We start from the raw sequence: 22,762 nt of genomic DNA, 5'->3' as shown, positions 1-22,762 counted from the left end.
CCAGTAATTGTAATTTCTTGTTTGAAAAGTAGGACAGGATAATAATAAATAAAATAGTATTTACTCAAACCACTATAACATTTTTGTTTTCTATACTGCCTTACTTTTCTACTAGGTAGTTACTCTGCCCACAAATGCTTTACCTATTCCTTTTTCATACGTGTTTCACACAGGAAGATCATTGGTAGCGCACACCAACCTGCTCCATTTCCTTTGTACGTAATTATTGACTTACAAGTAACCTCAGCATGCAAACATAACAATGGTTTAAAGGTTCGCAAAATAGTCTTTACATAATCCACTAAAATATTTATGAGTCAGGAGTTGTTTTAAGACAAGATGTTAGCGTCACCCTCTCAGAGCAAATCATTTAGATTTCTGCTAAGTAAAGACATCAAGAGTGTAAGGTATTGAAAGTAAGATATCAACAGTTTATATCATTTTAACAGCACCTCACTTCAAAAATCTTGGGCATCTTCCTAACAGCAAAGTTATTGACAGTGTCACCTGATTGATGTCTATCGAAGTTTAGAACCAATATGTTGAGCAAACAGAATAGGGCCACTGATTAATTAATAATAACAACAATAATAATAATGATAATGAAATTCATTTACAGCACTATTTATACAGAAATCTTACACATTTACAAACAAATAAAAATCCATCGCTCTGTATAATGCTATTTACAGTTACATTTGCTTATCCTTTTGACATTAATGTGTGAAAATCACATTTGTGAGTCTTTTTGTTGCCGTGACAGAACACAGCACATCATCATATTCATCCCAGCAATTGGACGGGTGCCGCAGCCCCATCTAGCAGGAGCTCCCAATCAGCTGAGCTGTGGACTAAAGACAGTCACATGTCTTATCTGGGTTTGTTTTGTTTTTTTACTCTTCCACGTGTCAAGATACACCGAAAAAGGAGGCGGGTCCATAACAAACGCTGATTGGCTCCCCGCCTGTCACCAGGTTATGCCAGGCAAAGAGGGCTGTTCTCTTAAAGGCACAAGCACATTTAGTGTATTTTTTTTTCCCGAAAAACAATACAGGAGCATCTCAAGAAACTATGAAAAGGCAGGTTTGAATCTGTAGTAGAGCAAATGGGTGTAATTTTAAATGATTAGGTCATTAAGCCATCTACAAAAAAGAAAAACAACATATGCATCTTTCTCGCCTTGTTTACATAGCAGGCAACATTTATATGTATATATATATATATATATATATATATATATATATAGATAGATAGATAGATAGATTAAGATTATATATTGATGAGTTAAGCATTGAACACAAGATTTTCCTTTGTGAGCCACTTTTACTTCATTTTTCTGAATGTACAGTATTAACCCTTCCCCTTAATACCTAATAGACAACACACACTTCTGCAAATACAAAAATCGAGACAATAAAAAAAAAAACCAGCCAAAGCAGCATTTTATAACCTGTCAATGTCTTATTTGCATAACAACAGTGTGGCGCCTTTCACATTGAGATCTGGGCGGGTGTCTGGGCGGGTCCGAGTGATGAGGGCGGGCTATTACTTGACACAAGAGCGAGAAGAGGAAAAATAGGAAAACAACCCCTCCGCTGCCAGCAGAGCTCTCATGGTTGTAATGCGAGGAGGTGCACGGCTGCCACCGCTACAGTCCGTAGAAAACAAGGTGACGGCAACTCGTCAAGATACCACCGATAACAACGGAAAACGCGTTTCCTGGCGGTGAGTGTGTTAAAGCGGCTGCTTTGATGTTGAAAAAGGGGAGAAAAAAAGTAACGGGCGAGCTGGCGCGCGCACACTCTGTGTGGGACCACAGTTTATAAACAAGCAGCCAGCCGGGGGGGAATGACCGGGCACAGACGCGACGAGCGGCACTGGCAAGCGGATGGCGGGCGGGAGAAAGCGGTTTAAAAATTGGATTTATATGCGGGTTATTATTGCTAAGCGTCCCGTTGTCATGGATGGAGAGCACGGGCACAAAGTAACCGGTGAGATACAGCATCATCCCGGCAGACGTTGACCGGTGTTTGGGCACTTTCTTCTGCTAGCAACATTCGCTATTACAGTTGTTGCTGGCTGTTGGATTAAAAAGTTAGCTTAGTGTTCAAGATGTAAGGACGGGTATTGGGTGTAGTTATCGCAGTTTCTACTACCTGGCTTAGGTAAATTTTAGGGACACTTTGTCCAACGAGGTGAGAAAACGTCTTAAAGCACCATAAATAGTCTTATGTGCAAATTTTAAGTTAAGCTAGTTTACGTTTTCACTTGTTAGCCCAGGTCAAAGTTGTTATAGAAAACATAACTAGCTATATTTTATAACTTATGTAACAGTGGTCCCTTTATTTTATAAACGTTATTGCAGCCGTTTTGCTATGGATGCTGTTTTGGCAGTGATGCGCTGTCCTGTTCATCGCAGCGGTCTGACGAGCGCAGCTGCCCGGGATTTTGAGCTGCTGGTGCGGATGCAGTCACCACATCTTACCGGTGGACCACCGGAGACTCAATCTAGCGATTCAAAAACAAGTTGACTGCATATTTATAGTTCATCGCTCTCTGTATCGTTTGGTCCACTGGTAACTTAATTAGAATAATTTATTTCATAAAAAAAACTTTCCTTGACTTCAGTTTACATTTTGCTAATAAAAAGAAAACTGGGGTGTTTTGCTTTAAAGTAGCAATCCACTTAAAAAAAACTCATAGCGTTTGCCTGCTTTACATGCCCTTTATTCGTAGTAATATGAAAGCAGTACGTGAAGAGCAGCTGAGCCCCAGCCCAGGTTTGCATGTCGGGAGAGCACAGATGGTGCAGCAGAGGGAGCCACTTTGTGCTGGGGCTTTGAGCCTCTTGACTATCAGCGTGCTCGCTGCTAGGCCTCCCCTGCTGCCCCGAAGCAGTGTGTGTATGTGTGTGTGCTGAGTGTGTGTTACCTTTCTGTATATTTCCCTCTCTCCTCTGTGTTTTTTTATTTGTCTGGCGCTATGCTAATAGTGCCAGTCCTGATGACTGCCAGTGGAAATTCAAGTCAGGGCTTGCTTTGTCCCTGGCGCACAGTTAGGTGCACATTTGATACTGTTGAAACTTGCTGCTCAAGTGTCTTTATTTACTACATGCCTGAAGAAGTTAACACATTGTGCAATTATCTTTAATTTAAAAGTGGTAGCTAGGTGAAACCTGCCTATTTCAATCCAATAAATCTATGTAATTTTGCGGGTTTATTACATGTGAGAGTTGCAAATGAATAGAGGTATATTTTGAAATAATATTAATGACTTCTTATGCAAATTAGTATTTCTTTAGGTTCATGTTTACCTCCTTTCACTACGATATGACATTATGCTCAATGAAACTTTCACAAAGAGAAACATGGCTTTAGTTGCCTCGCTCAGTAAGCACAATACCAGTGTTTCCAGTTTCAAGTTTTGCATTTGTACAGCCTGTTTGTCTCCGCTTACAGGACAAAAAAATTACTGGCACACTTGACGGAATGATATAACAGTTGTTTCCAAGTTGGGCAGAAAGCCAACAAGGAAGAGAAAGCGCACACTCCAGTGTCCAATAAGCAGTGAAACTGGTTATCTCTGTCATGTAACGATTGCTGCACGCACCGCACTCAACTGCCGGTCTAGTCTAGAGTTTTGGTTTCACTCACACTCTGATTGCCACTGTGTCTGCGTCTGTAGATTAGGAGAACAGATAGACATCAATCAGGTGACAGTGAGGTTTAGAAAGAAAGAAAAACAACTGTAGGTCTTAATGTCGATCATTGGAGGAGCAACCTACAGGGAATTTGTTGGCGTTCAGTCTCAATTTGGCTCATTATTCTAAAGGATTGGCAAAATATGCTTGAGGATTGCAGCAAATCTTTAAATCCTCCCTGTACAGACTGTTTCCTCATGGTTGGGTCCTGTTCAATTTTATTTTGGCTTCTTCTGCCTCTACTGTCTTCTCTTATGTATACATTTCAATACCCATTTTTCATGCTTCTGAGATGATCCACCTCTGCTTGTTTGTTTTCATTGTTACAGCATACATGTAAGCCTCTTACTGGGCATTATAATGAGTAATTATTTTCTTTCCATGTAATGCAGATTGGATGAGATCATTCCATCTGCCACAGGCCAAAGTTTTACTGATAGCAAGATTGTTTGGTATTTTTTTATATTAAAAATATCACCACTGACCTACAGACCATACGCTCATAAACCATTAGTCATGCTTGTACATTTTATTTTTACACTTTAACGCCTAAAATCATCCCATTCTAAAGTTTCTATTCCCTGTACCCCCGCTATATTCTCTCCAGGGAGTTTACCGCTGAGGCATTGGATGGATGATGAGGAGGAGGACATGTCACTGCCCATCTCACAGCTCATGGTATTGCCCTTCGGGGACATCAAATACGAAGACCGAGCAACGCAGATCACAGCCGGACAGGCCCTGGCCGCCGTCACTGCCGCCGTGGCCACGTCACAGGGCCACAACAACAACGGCATCAACGCGCTGTCCTGCAGCATACACCTGCAGCCTCACGTACCTTTCAACGGTGAGAAGTGGAGAGATATTCTGACCCTAATCAGGAAAAAACAAAAGTGGTGAAAATGCGGCATAGCTTTCGATTGCAAATCTGTCAGGTTTGAAGCTTCCTGGAATGATCCAAGTAATTAAAATTGGTCATTGTATTTTGGCATGTACTCATTTGATGACATTAAAAAGAATTACGTTTTTTAATCTTGACTTTTCCTGCAAGTGAAATGACACTTTGAATACTTACAGCAAAATAACTACACTTAACTGTATGGGTTTAAAAGCAAGCTCAGAACCTAAGAAAGAGTTCTTTGAAACTTGTTTGTGCTTTATCAAAATTACATTTATTTTTAATGCACTATAAATACACACCTAAATTAAATTTAGACATTAATTATATTACGTGGGTTCTTTTTTGGGGACTTTTACACAAGAGTTTTGTGTGAAATTAAAAAAAAGTTTAATAAAAAAATTGACAACAACAATTTCATAGACACATAAAGTTACATCCCCACACCGTCATTCTAAATCTAATAGCATTTTCCCATGTCTAATCGAATCCATGTGACGTCATGTTAAGTAAATTAAATGAATGTTGATGGTGCTTGTTTGTAGACTCAGTATTGGTGGATGAGAGCTACCTGTTGTTCTGGGTTGAAAATCATCAGTATGTAAAAACACTGCCTGTTGTGACCTCGTCGCTCATTGTAAACTAACCAGTAATAGATGTCATACGCTCGGCTCAGGGCCACCCTTCCTTTGCAAACAAAGTCTGCTGTCGTGCGTGAGGGAGAATAGCAAGGCATTCTGCACATGATAACAACAAGAAAATTGTTTTCCCCTCAGAGTGGCATGACTGCGCTGGAGGCAGGGAGTGAACTCAGTGACAGTCCAATAAAGCAGGCAGTTTTCTGAGTGTCTTCCTGATTTAATTAGGTGTTTTAGTTGTATGCCTGTGATCAGTCTTCTTTTTGCTCTATGGGCTCCTCGTTTATTCTCTGACTGCTTATATTGTTTTAGTCACACCTTAATCATTTATTACCAAAAAGACAAAACTGTTAAAGTTTATAAACTGAACGGTTCTCACTCAATGATGCAGCTAAAGGAGTCATAAAGCACCACTTTGCTGTCATGATGTGCAGTGCTAAAAATGATGCCTACCTATTGCTAAGTCTTAAATAAACTGTCAAATGTGTTATTACCTCCCGTGGTGGCCCAGAGGTAGGTATGAGGTTCTGATAGTATGATAACCTTAAGTGTTTACACAAAAAATGAAAACAAAACTGTAAAATATCATCGTATTTCACCCTCCCTTCCTGTTAGTTCTAAAATAATCTAACATGCTGATGATTACACCCATAATGATGTTATCTGTAACATTTCTTTGTTGATATTTTGATTTGGAAACATATGATTATTCAAATTAGAAAATCACCGTCCAGTAATCTTAGTAGGGGTTCTTCAAGGGCTTCCTGGGCAGAATATAAAATGTTTTTGATGTTTTGCTCTTTAACATTATCACAAGCTAAAATTAGCTGGTTCATTGGTCAAGACATCTGCCCGGTTGGAGCTTGTCCACACTCTGTGATCGTAAAACTGTAGGAATTGCCTGCACCAGCAGGGAATAGCAATAGGTGGGGAGGGGCAGAGCTGTTTAACTCTACTCTCATACTTCTCAGGCATCTCAGAAGGACTTTAAACAGTAAACACAGTGTGATGGAAAATGCTGGCAGTTTTCAAACCATAACCTTTCTAAAATGTTGTATATCTTGACACCGGTAATGACTGCTCACAGGAGGAACAATGGGTTGACTTTAAGTTGGAGTCCACCTGAACAAACATTTTACACTGACTAGTAAAATTTCTAAAAGAGAAAAACGAACTTGATTCACTCTTTTTAGGCAACGCTGGATTGCCCTTACATCTTCCTGCTCAGTTTGTGCCCATGGAGGACCGGGGAGAAAGACAGGTCGCTGAGGAAGAGGACAGGGGGGAGGAGGACGATAGGATGGAACAGAGGCCCGAGGTGGAGCCGATGGGGGTGAGCGTCGAGGTCCAACTTGGTCGTAAACTCCGGGAGATTGGAGACAAGTTCCACCAGGATCACGTTGAAGTGGTAAGCCTCATTTCTGAGTATTGAGGTGAAACCACAATAAACCAACTTTAGAGCAATGCATCCACCTTAAATGTTAGAAGGACAGGGAATGGGGACAAATTTTGGCAATAATGAATGATATTTGAGTTAAAGACATATCTGAGTGGCATGATAGGCAGTTAAAAAACCTGCTTATTGTCCTGTCTGAGGGTTTTATTACAGATTCTTATCAGCTGGTCTGACTGTTCTGAACCCAGGGCTGCTTTAATAGCAAGGTGTGGTTTTTGTAAAGTGGTTAAATGTGTAGTTTTGTAGAGAAGGTGAGAACGGGTGAAAGACTGGAAAGACAACTAAAGAAGCAGTGGAAGAGCAGAGTTTGACAAATGATGTTGCAAAGTCCGAGGAAGAGCAGGTGAGATAGATTCGAGTGGCACAAACATCAGCGCATGGCACGTCTGTGTCTGGGTAGACTTTGCCGGCTGTTTATATGCGCTTCTAAAAATAGAGTCTGACTCACACACTTATAGACACAGCCGGTAACATGACGGCTACCCACAATACCTCACTTGTCCCACTGCTAGCCTCAGCCTGTGCGTGTTTGTGTGTGTTTTGGTTTGCATGTTTGACTCTGTAACAGAGATAAGAGAGAATTTTCTTTTATTTTCCTGATTTGTCTGCCGTCTGAGCTGCGATTGGTTCCTACGTTTCGGAGGAATATTCCATTGGGAGAATAATCACAAATGACCCATTATTATATCCAATCGCTTCTCTGTGTTGCTATTGTTAGACATCTCAGCTTGCTTTCCAAGCAGAACTTGCCCTTGTGGGCTAATGTTTGGGTTTTTGCCTCAGTGAAGCATGTTTTACTTGTGGTTATATTCACTTTTAAGGAGAAAATCCCCACCCTGACATTAAGAGAGAGGGACAAACATACACATTGTCTTACTGGTTTAGGGAATAATAAGTAACAACAAAAAAAAAGCTCAACAAATTGCACACTGTTCTTAGCTACCTATAAAAACGAGTGCAGAAAGATGAGCTTCACGAGAAACACTACGGTACTGTTTACCCAAGCTTAGCAGTCTAGAATGGAAGGGCAATTAGGGACAATTATGGTTACATTTAGTGGTTCTGCTTAAATTCAGGTCAGTCTGCTGGTTCTGCATCAAATAGCCTGTGGCGGAGTCTGATTCCTAGGCTGGTAGGGACCCTGATGAAGTGTACTTATGCTTAGAGTGCTTATGCAACAAGCTGCAACATCTACAGGCGGCAGTTCCAGTCCCACAGTGGTTGAACGGAAGCAGGAGATTCCCGGATTCACTTGAACATGACAGATTAGGGCACATCATTTCTTCTGAAAACAGGAGGCAGCAGACTCAGTTTTTGTTTGTTTGAAAACAATACAGCTGACTCGTTAATAGGTTTGGACGCTTTGCAGTGACGTTCTTTGATATTATTATTGGTAACAGTGCCCTTATCTGTACTTTACAGATGTTATATCACAGTGATTTTGTAGAAAAGTGAACAAATACTCAGAGTAGAGCAGCTGTTTTTGCTGATCGCAGCAATTTAAAATAACTCAAGCTGAACATTTCTGTGTCTGTCTGATGAAAATCTTTATTAACTGTCTACACTTTCACAAAAAACTGTTGACGCTGTTTACTGAGCCAAACAGCGTCCAAGAAATGATATCAATCTCCCACATTAGCTACAACATGTCAGTGAGCTGGAAACCCACCAAGAGGTCTTAGTCAGTTTGAAATGATTCTGACAGACTAACAATCAGCCGATGAGGGAGACCCATACAGCTAGCAGCCTCCCCCCGTGTAAATTTAGTGCTGTAATGCGGACGTTGTTCAGCTGAGAAAACGGCAACAAACTTAACGTTTTGCCAGTTAATTTGCTCATATAGCATTTTATCCCACGAAAGTAAACATTTTCCTTTTGAGTTGCTTTGAATTGCTAAAATTAGCTGCATCTTGATGTACATCAGACTAGCTGCACAGAGAATTAATTCACATTTTCACAAACTGCAATACGACATTTCTTTTACTACAGGTTAGGGAAGTATCACTCATAACTTCCCAGAGTCTCCGTGAACTTTACTTTTAAAGAAAGTAAATGACAGTGAGCATGTGGGTAATGTTTTCTAGATACAAGCTAATGTTGTGGAACATTCAGTCTTGTCGATCAAACGGTTTTTACCCGTAAGGTTTACAGTTCACAAGGTTTAACCTCACAAGCCTGCCAGTGAGAAGTCCGATCGTGTGTGCCAAAGTTCTTCTACTGACAACTGAGATTCATTGATGTTTGGTTTTTTTTTTTTTGTTTGTTTGTTTCTTGCAGTTCATGAGGCATCAGAGACAGAATCTGCCTGCGTGGATGCGCCTTACAATCGCCCTCTTTGGATTTTTGTTTCCAAGAGAGGTTCTCGTGCCGCGCCTGAGAGAAGCGCAGAGATGAAGGGACTTTCAGCTGGCCTTTCACTTTGGCTCTTGATCTCTGAAATGAACCAAGGACTCAAACTTTGAAGAGATGGCACTGTAAGATGGATCGACGGGTTTTGGATTTTGTTTTCTAACTGAATATGAAGATGAGATGAAGAAGACACTGGTCACCGCTGGACGGAGACTGATTACTGATTTTTGGTTTTTGTTTATTCTTTATTTGTTTTGTTTCTCCTCTCCGAAAAGAAGCCATTTTGTTTGAAGAGATATTTTGGAAATATTTGTAAGATGACCTATTTTGTACAGCAAACTGCTCTTTTTATCTGGTGTGTCGACTCCTGAAGGACCTCCATCTGTCCAGGGAATGCCTTACGCTCTCCTGCCCCAGTGAAATACCATTTTTGCATCAAAGATATAGTGCGAGAGAGAAATAAATATTAAAGTTTAGGTCGCTTTCGGGTGACAGACTGTGGACACTTTTTCAAAAAAAAGTTACTGACGCGAAACTTTGAAGAAAGACTCGAGGCACATTTCTGAGTTATTCTAAAGAAAAAAAAGAAAGCCCTGTACTCACTGTTCACCTCTCCACATCAGCCAAGTTAAACTGTTGGTGTGTTCGGATGCACGTTTAAATCAACTTGCTGGTGTGTCACTCTTGAGCGACTCCGTCTGCAGAGGTGATCTACGATTCAGACACTGTTAAAAACGAACCTACTTGAATTGCACGTGCCAAAGAGATTCCAGGCACATAGTTTAAAGATCTGACGCAGTAATAGTTTGGGGGGTGTCGGGTTGTCGGGTGCTCTCCATCTGCAAATCATGAGTCCAAACAAGCACAAACAAACACAGGCGCAGAGGCCTCACTCAGTCTGGGATTACGATCAGGGATCTGAGAACAATCAACCTGAAAAGCTTTGGATAAAATGCCACCCTTTTCCAAACATTCAGTCATTCACCTGGCTGGATTGACAATCGCCGGTTTTGCCCTTAGCTGCGCTGCGGCTCCGAGCCGGACTGGATGTATCGGCAATCAAAGAGGGGTTTTGTTTCGCTCCAGCTGTAAATCTCTCCGGCACTGTTTCAAACGCGAGATGTCTCAAACTGCCAGCTTTACTTCTGTACAGTTTAAAAATCTCTTACAAACGTGGGGAACACATGTATACAACCTTTGTGCAGCAGCTCACACCAACATAGCCTCTATTTATCAATGTAAATTCTGGAATAACATGTTAAAGATTGCTCTTTTTGCTCTAAATATTGGTTATATAAACATTTGAAGACACTGATTGTTTTCTTTCTACTTCCTTTTCTTCAGGGAGTAGTTAACAGCCATGCTAGCATATAAATCTGACTCATTCAGCTGGATTTGGTAGGAAAAAGATGAACATGAAGTGTGTTACATGCTGTCAAGCTTTTTTTTTTTTTTTGATTGCTATGAGAGTAGCTGAGTTTGTTTCCTGCAAACACTGAACGCTGAGCCAATTAAGATGGTTTTGATACACACTGTCATCTGCAGTCCAAAGCGCCATAGAAACACTCACTTAACTACTCCCTGTTCCTCTGGAAGATAGGTTTCATTTATATTTCATTTGAAGTAATTTATTCTAATTTATTTTGTGCGTAACTGCTCAGTGCTACTGTATAGACGCTGTCTCAGCTTGTACAGTCCTCTTTCTCCTCGTCGTCAGGGTGCATTCAGTTTTTAAAGGCTGGGTGAGTAGGTTGGACTAAAGCCATGTGCCTCGTGCTCTCTCGCTCTCTTTCTCTCTCACTCTTTCTCACACGCAAAATGCCGTGAGTCGTAACAAATCGTGCAAAACGACAAGACAATCAAAACTAGCAAAAATCGAGTGCCTTGTGAGTAAAAAGACCTGCCCCGACATCATCCTCATCAACACTTGGCATAGTTTACCTTAGAGTTCACCGGCCCCAGCGCTCCGTTTGACAAATCTCACATCAGCTCGCGAGGCACAGGCTCAACCTTTGACACCTCTCAGCACGGCGACCTTTTTCCACCACACTGAGTCCTCTCAAAACCAGAAGCGACTGATTTTGCAACATGCACTGTAAAAAGATTTCTTTTTTTTTATCTGTATACTGTATTTGCGCCTCTCTCTTTCTACTTCTGTGCTGAACTTTCCAGCTGGATTGCTGAAACCTTTTTGTAGAGATCTCTGATAAACTGGATCGGCCCGGCTCATCCAGGTTTTTCGTGCTTTATGAACCACAATCCAGTGAGGCTTTGAAGGGTAAAATGAGCCACCGCGGTGCCCAGTATTGTTTCTGTTTGGGATGGGTTGAACAGCTACTCCATCTGAGCCTGCCGTTACTTTCCACTGTTTCCACCTCGGCTCAAGTGAGACGTTTCTGTTCAGTCCTTCAGTGTCTTTAATACCAATATCAATTTGTTTTGGGAAAACAGAAATACTGTCAAGTGTTGTGATCTGTGTTTTTTTTTTATACATTTGACATGAATTCGACACACTGATTGCTATCTTTGTACAACAAATTTTACATACTGTTTTTTGTAAGAAGAAAGAACTAGAACATGTTTTTTGGTTTTCTAAGATTACAATCTTCAACATATGACATCATTGAGTTTGGATATTGCCAAGTCTGCTGTGTCACTCAGTTAAAGGGCTTTTTAATATATGTAAATGAGGTAAAAATGCATGTCCAACATTCCTGGAAATGAAATCCATATCCTAATAGGTTTGAATGTAACTTAATCGAATGAGAATCATAATATCTCTTTTACTACGCGAACTGAACAGTGGAATTTCTCTCGAGACTACTGCGCTCAGCGCACACAGAGCCGTATCGTCTTCACCTTCTGCTTTCTTTGCGTTCAGAGTGGTCTCAAGGATTTCACACTCGTGTGTCCTAATGAAGTGAGACCCAGTCCAGATGTAGCAGTTTTTTTTTTTTTAAATGAAAGCATTGGCTGTGTTATCTTTGGGACTGCTCTGCGTATCCTTTGCAGATTTTGAACCACGCAGGACACTGGAGCGACGGAGGGATTTAGAGGAGGAGGATGGGGGGGATGTGTGTTCTTTTTCTAGTGCAATATGCTGTACATAAGAGCTTGGCTCACCAAATCTTACTGTTTCTGTTCATTTTGTTTGGTTGTTAAATGGGTACATTGCTGTTTTGATTTCGATTAAAACTTTATGAACTATCAATATGTTCTCTGCTTCATTTTGTTCAAGACAAAAACAAATCATGAAAAACTTTCTTTGCAAAAAACAAAAATTAAGAGCTAAACCAATAAAAACAAAAAACATATTCCATAGTCTTCACTGTCTAAACAGGGTTTGTCTTTATTTTAGGAAGCTCATTTATGGGTTAACAGTTATTTTGATACGTTTTATTATTGTAGACATTCTTTTTTATCGACAAACAATACAGGCCAAATGGTTTTAATGATAATCTTTTGTCATGTCATTGATAATCTAGTGTGGAACCTGAAACACAAAACTGAATAATTGCACAGTTCTAGTAAAAATTACAACTTGCACCAAAAAAAGGCCTAATCTTCACTAGATAATGATAATTTTTAAAGGATTAAAAGTTCAATTTTAACCTCATCTTGGCTATGTAAATATGTATATTTGTTTGTATATTTGCTATGTAGATATATATATTTTCTTTACATTTTCAAATGACACACTGAAATATAGAAAGCTGCTAATAAAATCCATGCATTTAAGCAAACCTCAAATACAAAAATACAGATATAGAGTGCATAAAAGCTACAGAATTTGACAAGATTCTGATGTCACAGTGGGATATTATGTTTATTAAATAAGATAAGTTTTTTGAAGCATACACTATTCTGAATAGTTTTATATTAATTACCAATGCATATGGAATTGTATTCAAGTTAATCATTCTGTCTACAGAACCAGTATAAAACTTCACAAATATTACGGTAGCACACTTTTAATCTTATCTGAGTATGACTAATTTCTTTAAAGGCGTTTATATCCATGCAGCAGTTTCTATTTTGCAATTGCAGTCTATATACAATGTGCAGCATTTTTTACCCTCCCTTATTCAGTGTTCACTATTTCAGGGGCAATAAGGCATTTTGGGTTTGGCCAACTACACCATGGAAATCCAACCCCTGATCACCACAATAACTAGATGATCATCAATGAGTATAAGCAACTCTGTTAAAGAAACACCTCTGATAATACTGCTATCTCCATACACATATACTGATACATATCCCAACAAATATCACAAGGGTTCTCCTTAACATGATGTATTTAAATAGACCTTGTGGTTGCAGAGATGTACCTATTTTATAAAAATCGCATACCCATGGGTATGCGATTTTTCAGTCAGAGGCCTAACAAACAGGCTTAATACCCAAAGGATTCAAATCTGCCCTATCCTATACCAGAAGCCAGTGCAGAAAGGCAGGGACTGGACTGATATATGAATATTCACTCATACCTGAAACCCGGAGCTGCTGTGTAGCACCTGAGGTTCTCACAATCTTTTCTTAGTTAAACCTAATAAAACAAAGTGTCAGTAGTTGAAAATGGATATGTGCCTCGGCATCCCGAAGTGACAGGGTGGTCCGATCCTTCTGTTGGAAAAAGGCTGATCTAGTCACTTCCTTTCTGTTGAAAGAGTTTGGTCAAAAATGACTCCAGCTCCTTATATCTGCAGAGAATCATACAGTCATCTGCTGAAACAATGAAGTCAACATAACGATGTTTTAATTTAGCTGGACCAATAGGTGCCATTTCTGTTTTGACTGTATTAAGAAGCAGAAGGTTTTTAGACAACAACCACCAAGACAGCTGCCATAGCAGAGCTCCTGATGCAACATTAATGCTTTATCCCTCCCTTTAGGCGTTGGATAAAGCATTAATGTTGCTTTATCCCATGCCTTACCATAGTTGAGGTAAACTTCAACTATGGCGTGAAGTTTACCTCAACGCCATAGTTGTTCATCACCCTTCCTTGATCAGATGTTTTGCATGAAGTCTGGGCAAAAAAACTTGCAGCATTTGCATCTGTGATGTCATCATTTCAGAAGGAGCAGGAGTTAAAGAAAGGCTTTTAACACAAATGTACCAAATGTTTCACATCTTTCCAAGGTCATTTAAGATCAAACTGTTAAACTCATAAACAAAGCTACATTGAAGTTTCTAAAAACACATTTAATCAGTCATGTGCAAATTCTTTCTAGAGGTTCTGTGCCACATTTAGCTACGATCCCCCCATCAAAAATGAATAAAGACTCCTCTGTGACTTAACACCATTTATTTAACTCTAAAAGTCCCTAAAATACTAAATCAGCCAAAAAAAAAAGCTTTTCATGAGACCTGGAGGTATTGTTGGAGCTAAACACCACTTTTTTAACATCCTCTATGCCCTTTGAGGGGGGGAAGGTGCAACGGTATATAAATGGCGACTCACCTCTGTGTCACTGAGTCTTCCAAAGCAATTTCCCCCAGGCAGCTGCTTTGTGTAGACACGGGCACCAAGGCAGGGGTGTATCTGTGAGGGGTTGGGTGCTCAGACACATCGCCTCAGGAAAAATCTGTGCACTCAAGTTCTCAAGAATCTGAGTAAAGACCAAAACACACTGCAGGGTTGGTCCTTTAGGGTGAGTTGATACGAGTTGAAATGATTCTGTTACAGAAGCACTTACAGCTGTTTCTCCTGGGGCATTTCTTTTGTCTTTGCGACTCACACAGACAGCACGTGGCTGACTCTGCTCTTGCACAATATAACAGTGAGTTAATGTAAGATGTTCATTACAAATTTCTGTAATTAACTGGCATAGAACAAGATCTGAAAGAATTAAAAAACAAGTGATTAAATATCAGCTTTTAGGTTAGTTCAGTGTATCAAGCATTGCCTATAAGGAACAGAAATGTTGTTGTTCACTTGCCTCAGCACTACTGATTTAAACTGACGGCCCATTATAAGGTTCTGCAGAACGTAATGACTCCCTGAGGAGGTAATTAATTCATTTGTATGAACTATGTTGGAGCAGGGATGCCTTTTAAACTTGCAGGACATTGTACTACAAAGCAGATTGAAAATACAAAGTGTCGTAACTAACTCTAACATAGCAGATCATGCTTAGTCAGCAGCAGTTTCTGACATGGACCACAGCTGCCCAGGGAAGCATTACAAAGAGGGGTGCAGATTCACCAGATAATAAAATATAACTTTTATATTATCCACACCATGAATACGTTTTCTTTTGATTTTAGGCATTCACAGTCAACCAAGGGTGCCCTTATCTTGTCGCTGAGAATATGTGGTACGTATATGTACTTGATTTTTTTCCACCCCATAATCCAAGATTATTTGATGTATTTTGAATAGTTGTGGGGGTGGCAGAAGTAGAATCTTCTTCAGGGTGCTCAGTTCATGCAAGAACCGCCACTGCTCCTAGTAGTACTGTGAAGTTGTTCATAAAGTCAGTAAATCTGGTATTCTAACCCTGGATATGCAGTTCCTCTGAGAAGTTTACACACACTGATCACAGGCATGAATGTCATAACAATTTTGGACCTTTAGGGATGCTTTTTTCTGTGTCAAGTAATATACAACAAACAACTTTAATGCAATTCAAAAACACAAAGTATGTGCACATTTTATTTGATAATTTCATTTGATCAAAATATACATACAGTACAGGCCCACATAGACATACTCACTCACAGATATTTGTTTAAGTGTGTTTTGGCAAGTTGCACCATGACAAGGTTTTTTTTTTTTTGTAGCTGTCATCAAGCTTCTTGCATAATTCCAGGATGGACTTTTGAACACTCTTATTTACACTGGCACAAGACTGGCTTTAAAGTATAGTCCACAAATTTTCAGTAGGGTTGTGGTCAGTGCTTTTGGAATGCCATTCAAGAAACTTAATATTTCTATCCCCTCTAAAATAATTTTAATGTGTCTTTTTCGGTGATTGTCTTGTTGGAACCTCCAGTTGTTTTTTAGTTTGATCCAACGGTCACCCTCGTCTAAAAGGAAATATTTTGGGGTGTTCAGGAACAATCTATGAAACACCAAGACTTGAGCCCAGCATGAACTAAAACTTCTAGAACACCACTATCACTGTATAGAGTAAATTAAGTTTTACTTTACCTCAGACTGAGAGACTGCTGTCAAGCAAAGAAGCTTCTGCTCCAAAATGAGGGGCCTCAAGCTTGATTAAAATTTGCAGCTGCCCAAATGGTCACACTAAATGTGTTCTGGATGAAAGTTAATGGCCAAAATAGACAAAGATTGAGCTGTTTGGCAACAACAACAAGAAAATTATTCAGAGGATTCAGTAAAGCCAAGTACACTGTACCAATTGTCAAGCATGGTGCTGATACCATCATGTTCTGAGGCTGTTTTGCTGCCAGTGGGATTAATGCATTTCACTAAGTGGGGGGAAAACAGATGGGAGTGTACGTCCTAATTCTTCAAATTCAACTTGAATTAATATCTAGCTACCTGAAATGTAGACACAATTGGGTCTTCCAACAGAACATGGATAGCAAACACATTAAAACAGGTTTTGGAATGGATAACGAAGGTTAACACTGAGCTTTTGGAAAAGTCCTCCTGAAGCCTGAACCTCAACAGTTTCAAAAGCAAAGCTGGTTTCTGTGCCAGAAAACAGGCCAATTTAAAAGGTTAAGTTTTGACCTGTATAGGTGACAGAACATCTCCAATAAGCTCAAACCTTTGCACCCATTTATGTTTTTTTCTAAATTTAGCTAAATTGTTTGTTGGATCATTATTCCACCCTGAAACAAATTGTTTGAAATGCCTCTGTAAACACCCCAAATTATCAGAACATTCATGTTCCAGATGACAGTGAAATTCTCACTGAAACTGTAGGTCTTTAATGGGCTGAAACGTGTATGAATTCATACATTTGTGAACATCTCAGACATGTTATTATAGGAAGAAGTGATCATCAGCGTCTCATTAGTACACATTTCATTGAGTTTAATGTATAGCTTTCTTGTCATTGAGGTATAAAAGGTTCAGCCTTTACTCAGATCCTGGCTGTTTTTAATGGACTATGCTTTAAATAAGGCACAAAGCTGAAGAAAATATTTCCCCTTATAATATAAATGTTGTAAATATTTAAGCTCTTTGCTGTCTTACGAGATCTTTAATGTCATATTAAACAGGGTTATTTCTCACCCATGATTTTATAGACCCTCATACACTCAAAAGCACAGACACAACACTCGGCAGCTTGGGGGGAGGTATGCACTGTGTTCTCCCATGAGCTAATTTGTAATGTACAAATGGAAGTGATCCAAAAATGTCTGGCTCCTACTTCCAAGGTGCATGGAAAGAGACAAAGATCTGTTGAGATGAGGAACACTTGTTGGTTTCTCGGTATTTTAAGTGTTGTGGGAGTCTAAACCTATACAGTTCAGCTGAAAGTTACTCCTATCCCTATGGATTGATAGGTAAAGAATGGTTATTAATGGTATTTTTCAATCACTGACACTACTGGGGAGTTGTGGCCTAGTGGTTAGAACAGGAGGTTTGTGTTCCAGAGGGGACACAAGGGGCCAGGTTTGTATCCCACAGATTACCACTCTGGCTCCCTGAGCAAGACCCTTACCCCCAGAATGCTCCCTGGGTGCCGCACAATGGCAGCCCACTACTCCCTGTAAGGGATGGGTTAAATTTTGGGACAAATTTTGTTGTAATGTGCAATGACCAATAAAGATGATTATTATTATATACTGAAAAGAAACAAAGAAGACTTCTTCAGTCTACACACAATGTCATATTTTCTCAGTTTTTATGTCCATTGATTGGTTGAGAAGCAATGCTTTTACAAATATTTAGTTCCTGTCCAGCTGAGCTTATGGCAGTGATAGACCCTAATAAAACCCAAACCACACTCTAATAAGCCACCTATGTCTATTTGTTGCACAGTTATTACGACTGAGAGATAAGTAGTTTATAACAAGGTCAGCCATTACTCCCTTAGAAACAAAACACTTTGTTTTGCTGTATAATATCAACCTCATTTAAAACTATTGTAACTAGACTTGTGGCTAAAAGAAAAAACGAATCTTAATCCTTAGTCATCAAGAGATTACTTCTTTTGGAGTCATGCTGATAGTATTTGCAAGGCTTCTGTACCTGGTAATTGTTTGAAACTCTTTGCCACACCTTTAAAAATGCATCCTGGAGTGTGACACTGATATTACTGCACAGCGGTTTTTAAGCACAAAACAGTCCCTGTGCTCCCACCAGCTGGAGGGAAAGTCTGAGCTTGATGGTAAACACAGACAAGTGTGTGTATGTGTGTGTCTTGTTGGAGAAAGAGAAAAAAAAATCCTGGCAGTGGAAGAGGAGTGGGGTGAGGGTCTGCTTGGCTCAGCAGTTTTTTGTTTTTTTTTGTTTTCAGTGCACAACCCTGACAAAGAGCTATCTGTTCTCCTGGCCACTCACTCAGGGAGACGCCCTCATGATAGCTCAGCGCCTATCTCAAGGGTCACGCCTTGACTTCAGCAGAAAAAGGAGCTTTAGCCCGCTTTGTTTACAGCTGCCTTTTTTGCCAGGGAGCTACACTTATTAACCCTTTAGTCACCAAACTTGGGCGTTTGGCTGCAATAAATTTATCAAGGACAGCCAGGGCAGATTTCCAAATATTGTGAAACTTTTAGTCGCATCTAATTGCTGTTTAGTGACTTTCCATTTAATGTTTGATATGTTCTGTTCACCGCACGATGTAGCTGTAAACTGGACTCATTTGATAAAATGTACCATTAAAAATCAACATCTCAGTTATCACCCTGACATCATCCTATCAGGATTTATCAGGATAATCTACACCCTGGATGTCAGTAATAATAATCCGGAGTAATAATAATCTTCTTAGTTCTTGTTTCCACCATCTGTTTCTGAGTTTGGTATAGTGTATGGGTCCACAGTTTTATTTGTTTGTTGTTTTTAGTTTTCTTCCTTACTGCTATGTTACCATACCTTGTTTTACTTTGCTGCAACATGTCTTCACCATCTCATCGCCATTTGATACACAGTGTTGTAAAGATGTATTTGCCCCCTAACAAATTCCTTTGCTATTTCTTCTGTCACCTTTACAAATGTGTACATCTAAAAAAATATATATATAAGCCAAAAATTACCTGAGTAAATACAAAATGCAGTTTCAAATGTTGATTGAATATATTAACAGAAAAAAACTATCTAAACAACCTGGCCCTATAAAAATATAACTGCCCCCTTTGTACAATTATGAATTAGCTGTGGTTAACCACAATTTTACCTTCATTTTCACTAACCACACCCTGGCCCTGATTACTCTTTTAATTACATAATACATTAAATAGAACATATCTGACAGTATGAAGTAGGACAAAAGATCTCAAAAAGCAAGTCGTTATACCTCAATCTAAAGAGATTCCACAACAGATGAGAAACAAATTCTTTTTTTATTTGTATAACACATTTCAGCAACAATTGTAAATAGTAAATAGTAATGATAGTAAAGAAAAGTTGGACTACTGCATTTATTTTTTCAGTTTTCTGGAAGTTTATTGGTGGAGCATAAGAACTAAATGCTATTTCTCCAGTTTTGGTTCTGATTCTGGGGATGCAGAGTAGGCTGGAACCTGAAGACCTGAGTGGTCTGGAAGGTTGATACAGCAGCAATAAAAAATTTTTAGGACTTTAAAACTGGGATGATGTGCTCTACTTTCTTTGTATTAGGAAGGATGCAGACAGCGTTCTGGATCAGCTGCAGTTGTCTGATTGACTTTTTAGGCAGACCTCTGAAGACAGTGTTGCAATGATTAATTAGACAAAAGATAAACGCGTATGATCGTTTTTAGAGATCCTGCTGGTCATTTAATCCTGGAAATGTTCTTCAAATTATAGAAGGCTAACTTAGTCACTGACTTTATGTGCCTGTGAAGGTTCAGGTCTGAGTCCATCACTACACCCAGATTTCAGGCCTGATCAGTGGTTTCTAGTTGGAATAACAGAAGCTGTATGCTGACTCTTGATCGATCCTCCTTTGGTCCAAAAATTATTACTTTAGTTTTGCTTTTATTCAGTTGATGAATGTTACGGCACATCCACAGATTGGTTTGTTCTAAGCATCTAGCCAATGCTTAAACAGGCTCATAGTCACCTGGTGACATTGTAATGTAGAGCTGTGCATCATCTGCGTAGTTATGGTAATTTATTTATCTTGTTGTTTGTTATAATCTGAGCTTGGGGAGCATATAGATATTGAATATGAGGGGTCCCAGGATGGAACCTTGGGGAACCCTTACCTATTGATACAAAAAAGTCCTTAAAGTAAGACTCAAACCAGCCAAATGCTGTACCAGAAAGGGTGACTCATCATTCTAGCATTATACCATGGTCTACAGTGTCGAATGTTGTGCTGAGGTCCAATAATACCAGCATTGTGGTTCTTCCACAGTTTGCATTTATCTGGATGTCATTGAACACCTTGACAAGGACAGTCTCGGTACTGTGGTGAGGATGGAAACCTGACCAGAAGACGCCAAAGCAGTTGGACATTTTTAGGAAGGTGTTCAACTGTTGAAACACAGTTTTTTCAATAATCTTACTAATGAATGGGAGATTTGAGATGGGCACGTAATTTTGCAACAGCAACTTGTTCAAATTATTCTTTTTAAACCGTGGTTTGATAATAGCTGTTTTGGGGCCTGGGGAAAAACACCTGACAAAAGGGATGAGTTTATTATTTGAATCAAATCAGATGCTCTGACAGACAAAACCTGCTGTGGGTAAAATATCAAGACTGTAGGTCGAGGAGTTTAGGTGATAAATAATTTCCCCTAAACTTTTGTAGTTGATTTGGTAGAATTGTGTCATTTTGTCCAAATTTGTTTTGACTGGACACAGCATTGATACTGGACTTGATATTGATGTCAAGCCTACTCCTCTATTCTTCAGAATTTTCTCAGTAAAGAAGTTAGTAAAGTCATTGCAGGTCCTGATAGAGTGAAATTCAGATGCTACAGACACAGGAGGGTTTGTTAAATTGTCGACCGTGGCAAACAGGGCACGAGCATTATTAATGGAGTCCTGTGTTTTGCCCCGTCTGATCAACTATCATTGTCTAGAAGGGGTTACAAAGCCAATTCTAAGGCTTTGGGACTCCAGTAAACCCCGAGAGCCATTATCAACAAATGGTACTAACATCGAACAGTGGGGCCTACCAAAATTACTCAAAGCTCGCATTGACAACTCATTCAGGAGGTCACAAAAGAATCAAAAATTTGTAAGGCACTGAAGCCCTCACATGCTTCAGTTAGAGTCAGTGTTTGTGATTCAGTAATTTCATCCATCAGAGAGTTTCAAGACAAAATCCTCTTCTGTCCAAAAAGAAAATAAAGGCCTTTCTCAGATTTGCTAGCGATAATCCTCAGGATTTATGAGAACATTTTCTATGGATGATCGAGACTGAAGACGATGTTTTTGGAGGGTGTGTGTCCAGTTGCATCTAGGGAAAAACTATAACTTTTCAGAAGAACAACACCACACTGGCAGGCAAACAAGGCAGTGGAAGTATGATGGCCTGAACCTGCTTCTTCAGTAGTTGATGTAGCTATAAATTCTGGTCCCTAGCAGCAAATCGTTAATGGGAATGTCAGAATGTGTTCTTAAATGCATTTGGATTATGCAGCAGCACAATGATTCAAAGCACAATACTAAGTCCAATAACCTAAATGAAGACTTGGAACCAATGGAAATAGAGACATGTGAAATTTTTAAATACTTGCAATGACCTTTAATAAGCTTAGCTTATTCAAAAACCGTCTAATGCAACTGAAATAAAAAACAATAATAATTCTGCAAAGAAAAGTGAGCCTGATTTCCTCCACAGCGATGGAAATGACTCATCGCTGCCATGGATGGCATAACCAGTCATTAGGTTAAGGAGGCAATTACTCCTTCACACAGGACCAGGCTGCTTTGGGCAGCCTTTTCCATCAAAAAATAAAACCATCATTTTGTAACCGTATTTTGTAGGGCCATGCCCGCCATATGGGACGGGTTCATCTAGATGTTGCTCAGATTTATAAAACTTCTCTAAACTGTGGCTCTCGTTTGCAGCGAGGAGCCGATTTCTGAATGTAATCAGTGCCTTGACTGCACTCATATTGCTATAAGGGCAACATCTGTAAATTAATATACTTTAGCAAATAGAAAGCATTTTCATTCAATTTATGAGCCACCTATTTATGATATGCAAATGTTTCTCACAAATGCAATGGCACATCAGCCTCCTCAACTCATGACTCCTTTATGCTATAATAATAATTATAATTATTCTAATTATAATAGTTGTGTTGGGAACAAACCTCAAGCAGTCTCCGTGCGCAATGGCTGGTTTCTAGATATTTTTTTTATGTGAAGTCCTGAATAGTTTTAAAGATTTAAAGTGCTTCACATACTGAGTGTGGTGACAGTCTTCCTAATAGAAATATAGGAGGTATATTCACATCATTACAATGATTTGGTATACAAATCATTTAGTATACAATGATCTGCATAGACAGCACTGTTTGGATTTGATACACACATTGTAGAACAAAACAGGTACGAGCCGACAAACGTTTTTTTTTTAGTCAAGTTTGAATCGCTGATGTCATTCAAGAAGTTGCTGTAATTCATTACAGCACA

General features: G+C 39.4%; 1 protein-coding gene across 3 annotated transcripts; it reads left to right on the top strand.

Moving 5' to 3' along the window:
- The first annotated feature begins 1,573 nt into the window (after window positions 1–1,573).
- bmf2 (BCL2 modifying factor 2) lies at window positions 1,574–12,252 on the top strand. 3 transcript variants are annotated; one of them, XM_047388683.1, is made up of 4 exons: window positions 1,574–1,725; window positions 4,308–4,547; window positions 6,430–6,644; window positions 8,970–12,252. In XM_047388683.1, the coding sequence occupies exons 2-4, from the start codon at window positions 4,331–4,333 to the stop codon at window positions 9,084–9,086; spliced, it is 549 nt and encodes a 182-aa protein (XP_047244639.1). In that variant the 5' UTR covers window positions 1,574–1,725; window positions 4,308–4,330; the 3' UTR covers window positions 9,087–12,252. The 3 variants fall into 3 exon arrangements, with proteins under 3 accessions (XP_047244639.1, XP_047244638.1, XP_047244640.1); XM_047388682.1 differs by lacking the exon at window positions 1,574–1,725 and adding an exon at window positions 1,799–1,991; XM_047388684.1 differs by lacking the exon at window positions 1,574–1,725 and adding an exon at window positions 2,054–2,195.
- Window positions 12,253–22,762: the final 10,510 nt, after the last annotated feature.

Source organism: Girardinichthys multiradiatus, chromosome 15 (assembly GCF_021462225.1).
Source record: "Girardinichthys multiradiatus isolate DD_20200921_A chromosome 15, DD_fGirMul_XY1, whole genome shotgun sequence".
Taxonomy (NCBI): domain Eukaryota; kingdom Metazoa; phylum Chordata; class Actinopteri; order Cyprinodontiformes; family Goodeidae; genus Girardinichthys; species Girardinichthys multiradiatus.
This window is presented reverse-complemented; position numbering and strand designations above follow the sequence as displayed.

Excerpts from the sequence above, each read along its gene's own strand:
- bmf2 (XM_047388682.1), top strand. The coding sequence starts at position 1,889 with ATGGCGGGCGGGAGAAAGCGGTTTAAAAATTGGATTTATATGCGGGTT. Across the intron at positions 4,548-6,429 it reads GCCTCACGTACCTTTCAACG|GCAACGCTGGATTGCCCTTA; the intron begins GTGAGAAGTGGA and ends CACTCTTTTTAG. Across the intron at positions 6,645-8,969 it reads ACCAGGATCACGTTGAAGTG|TTCATGAGGCATCAGAGACA; the intron begins GTAAGCCTCATT and ends TGTTTCTTGCAG.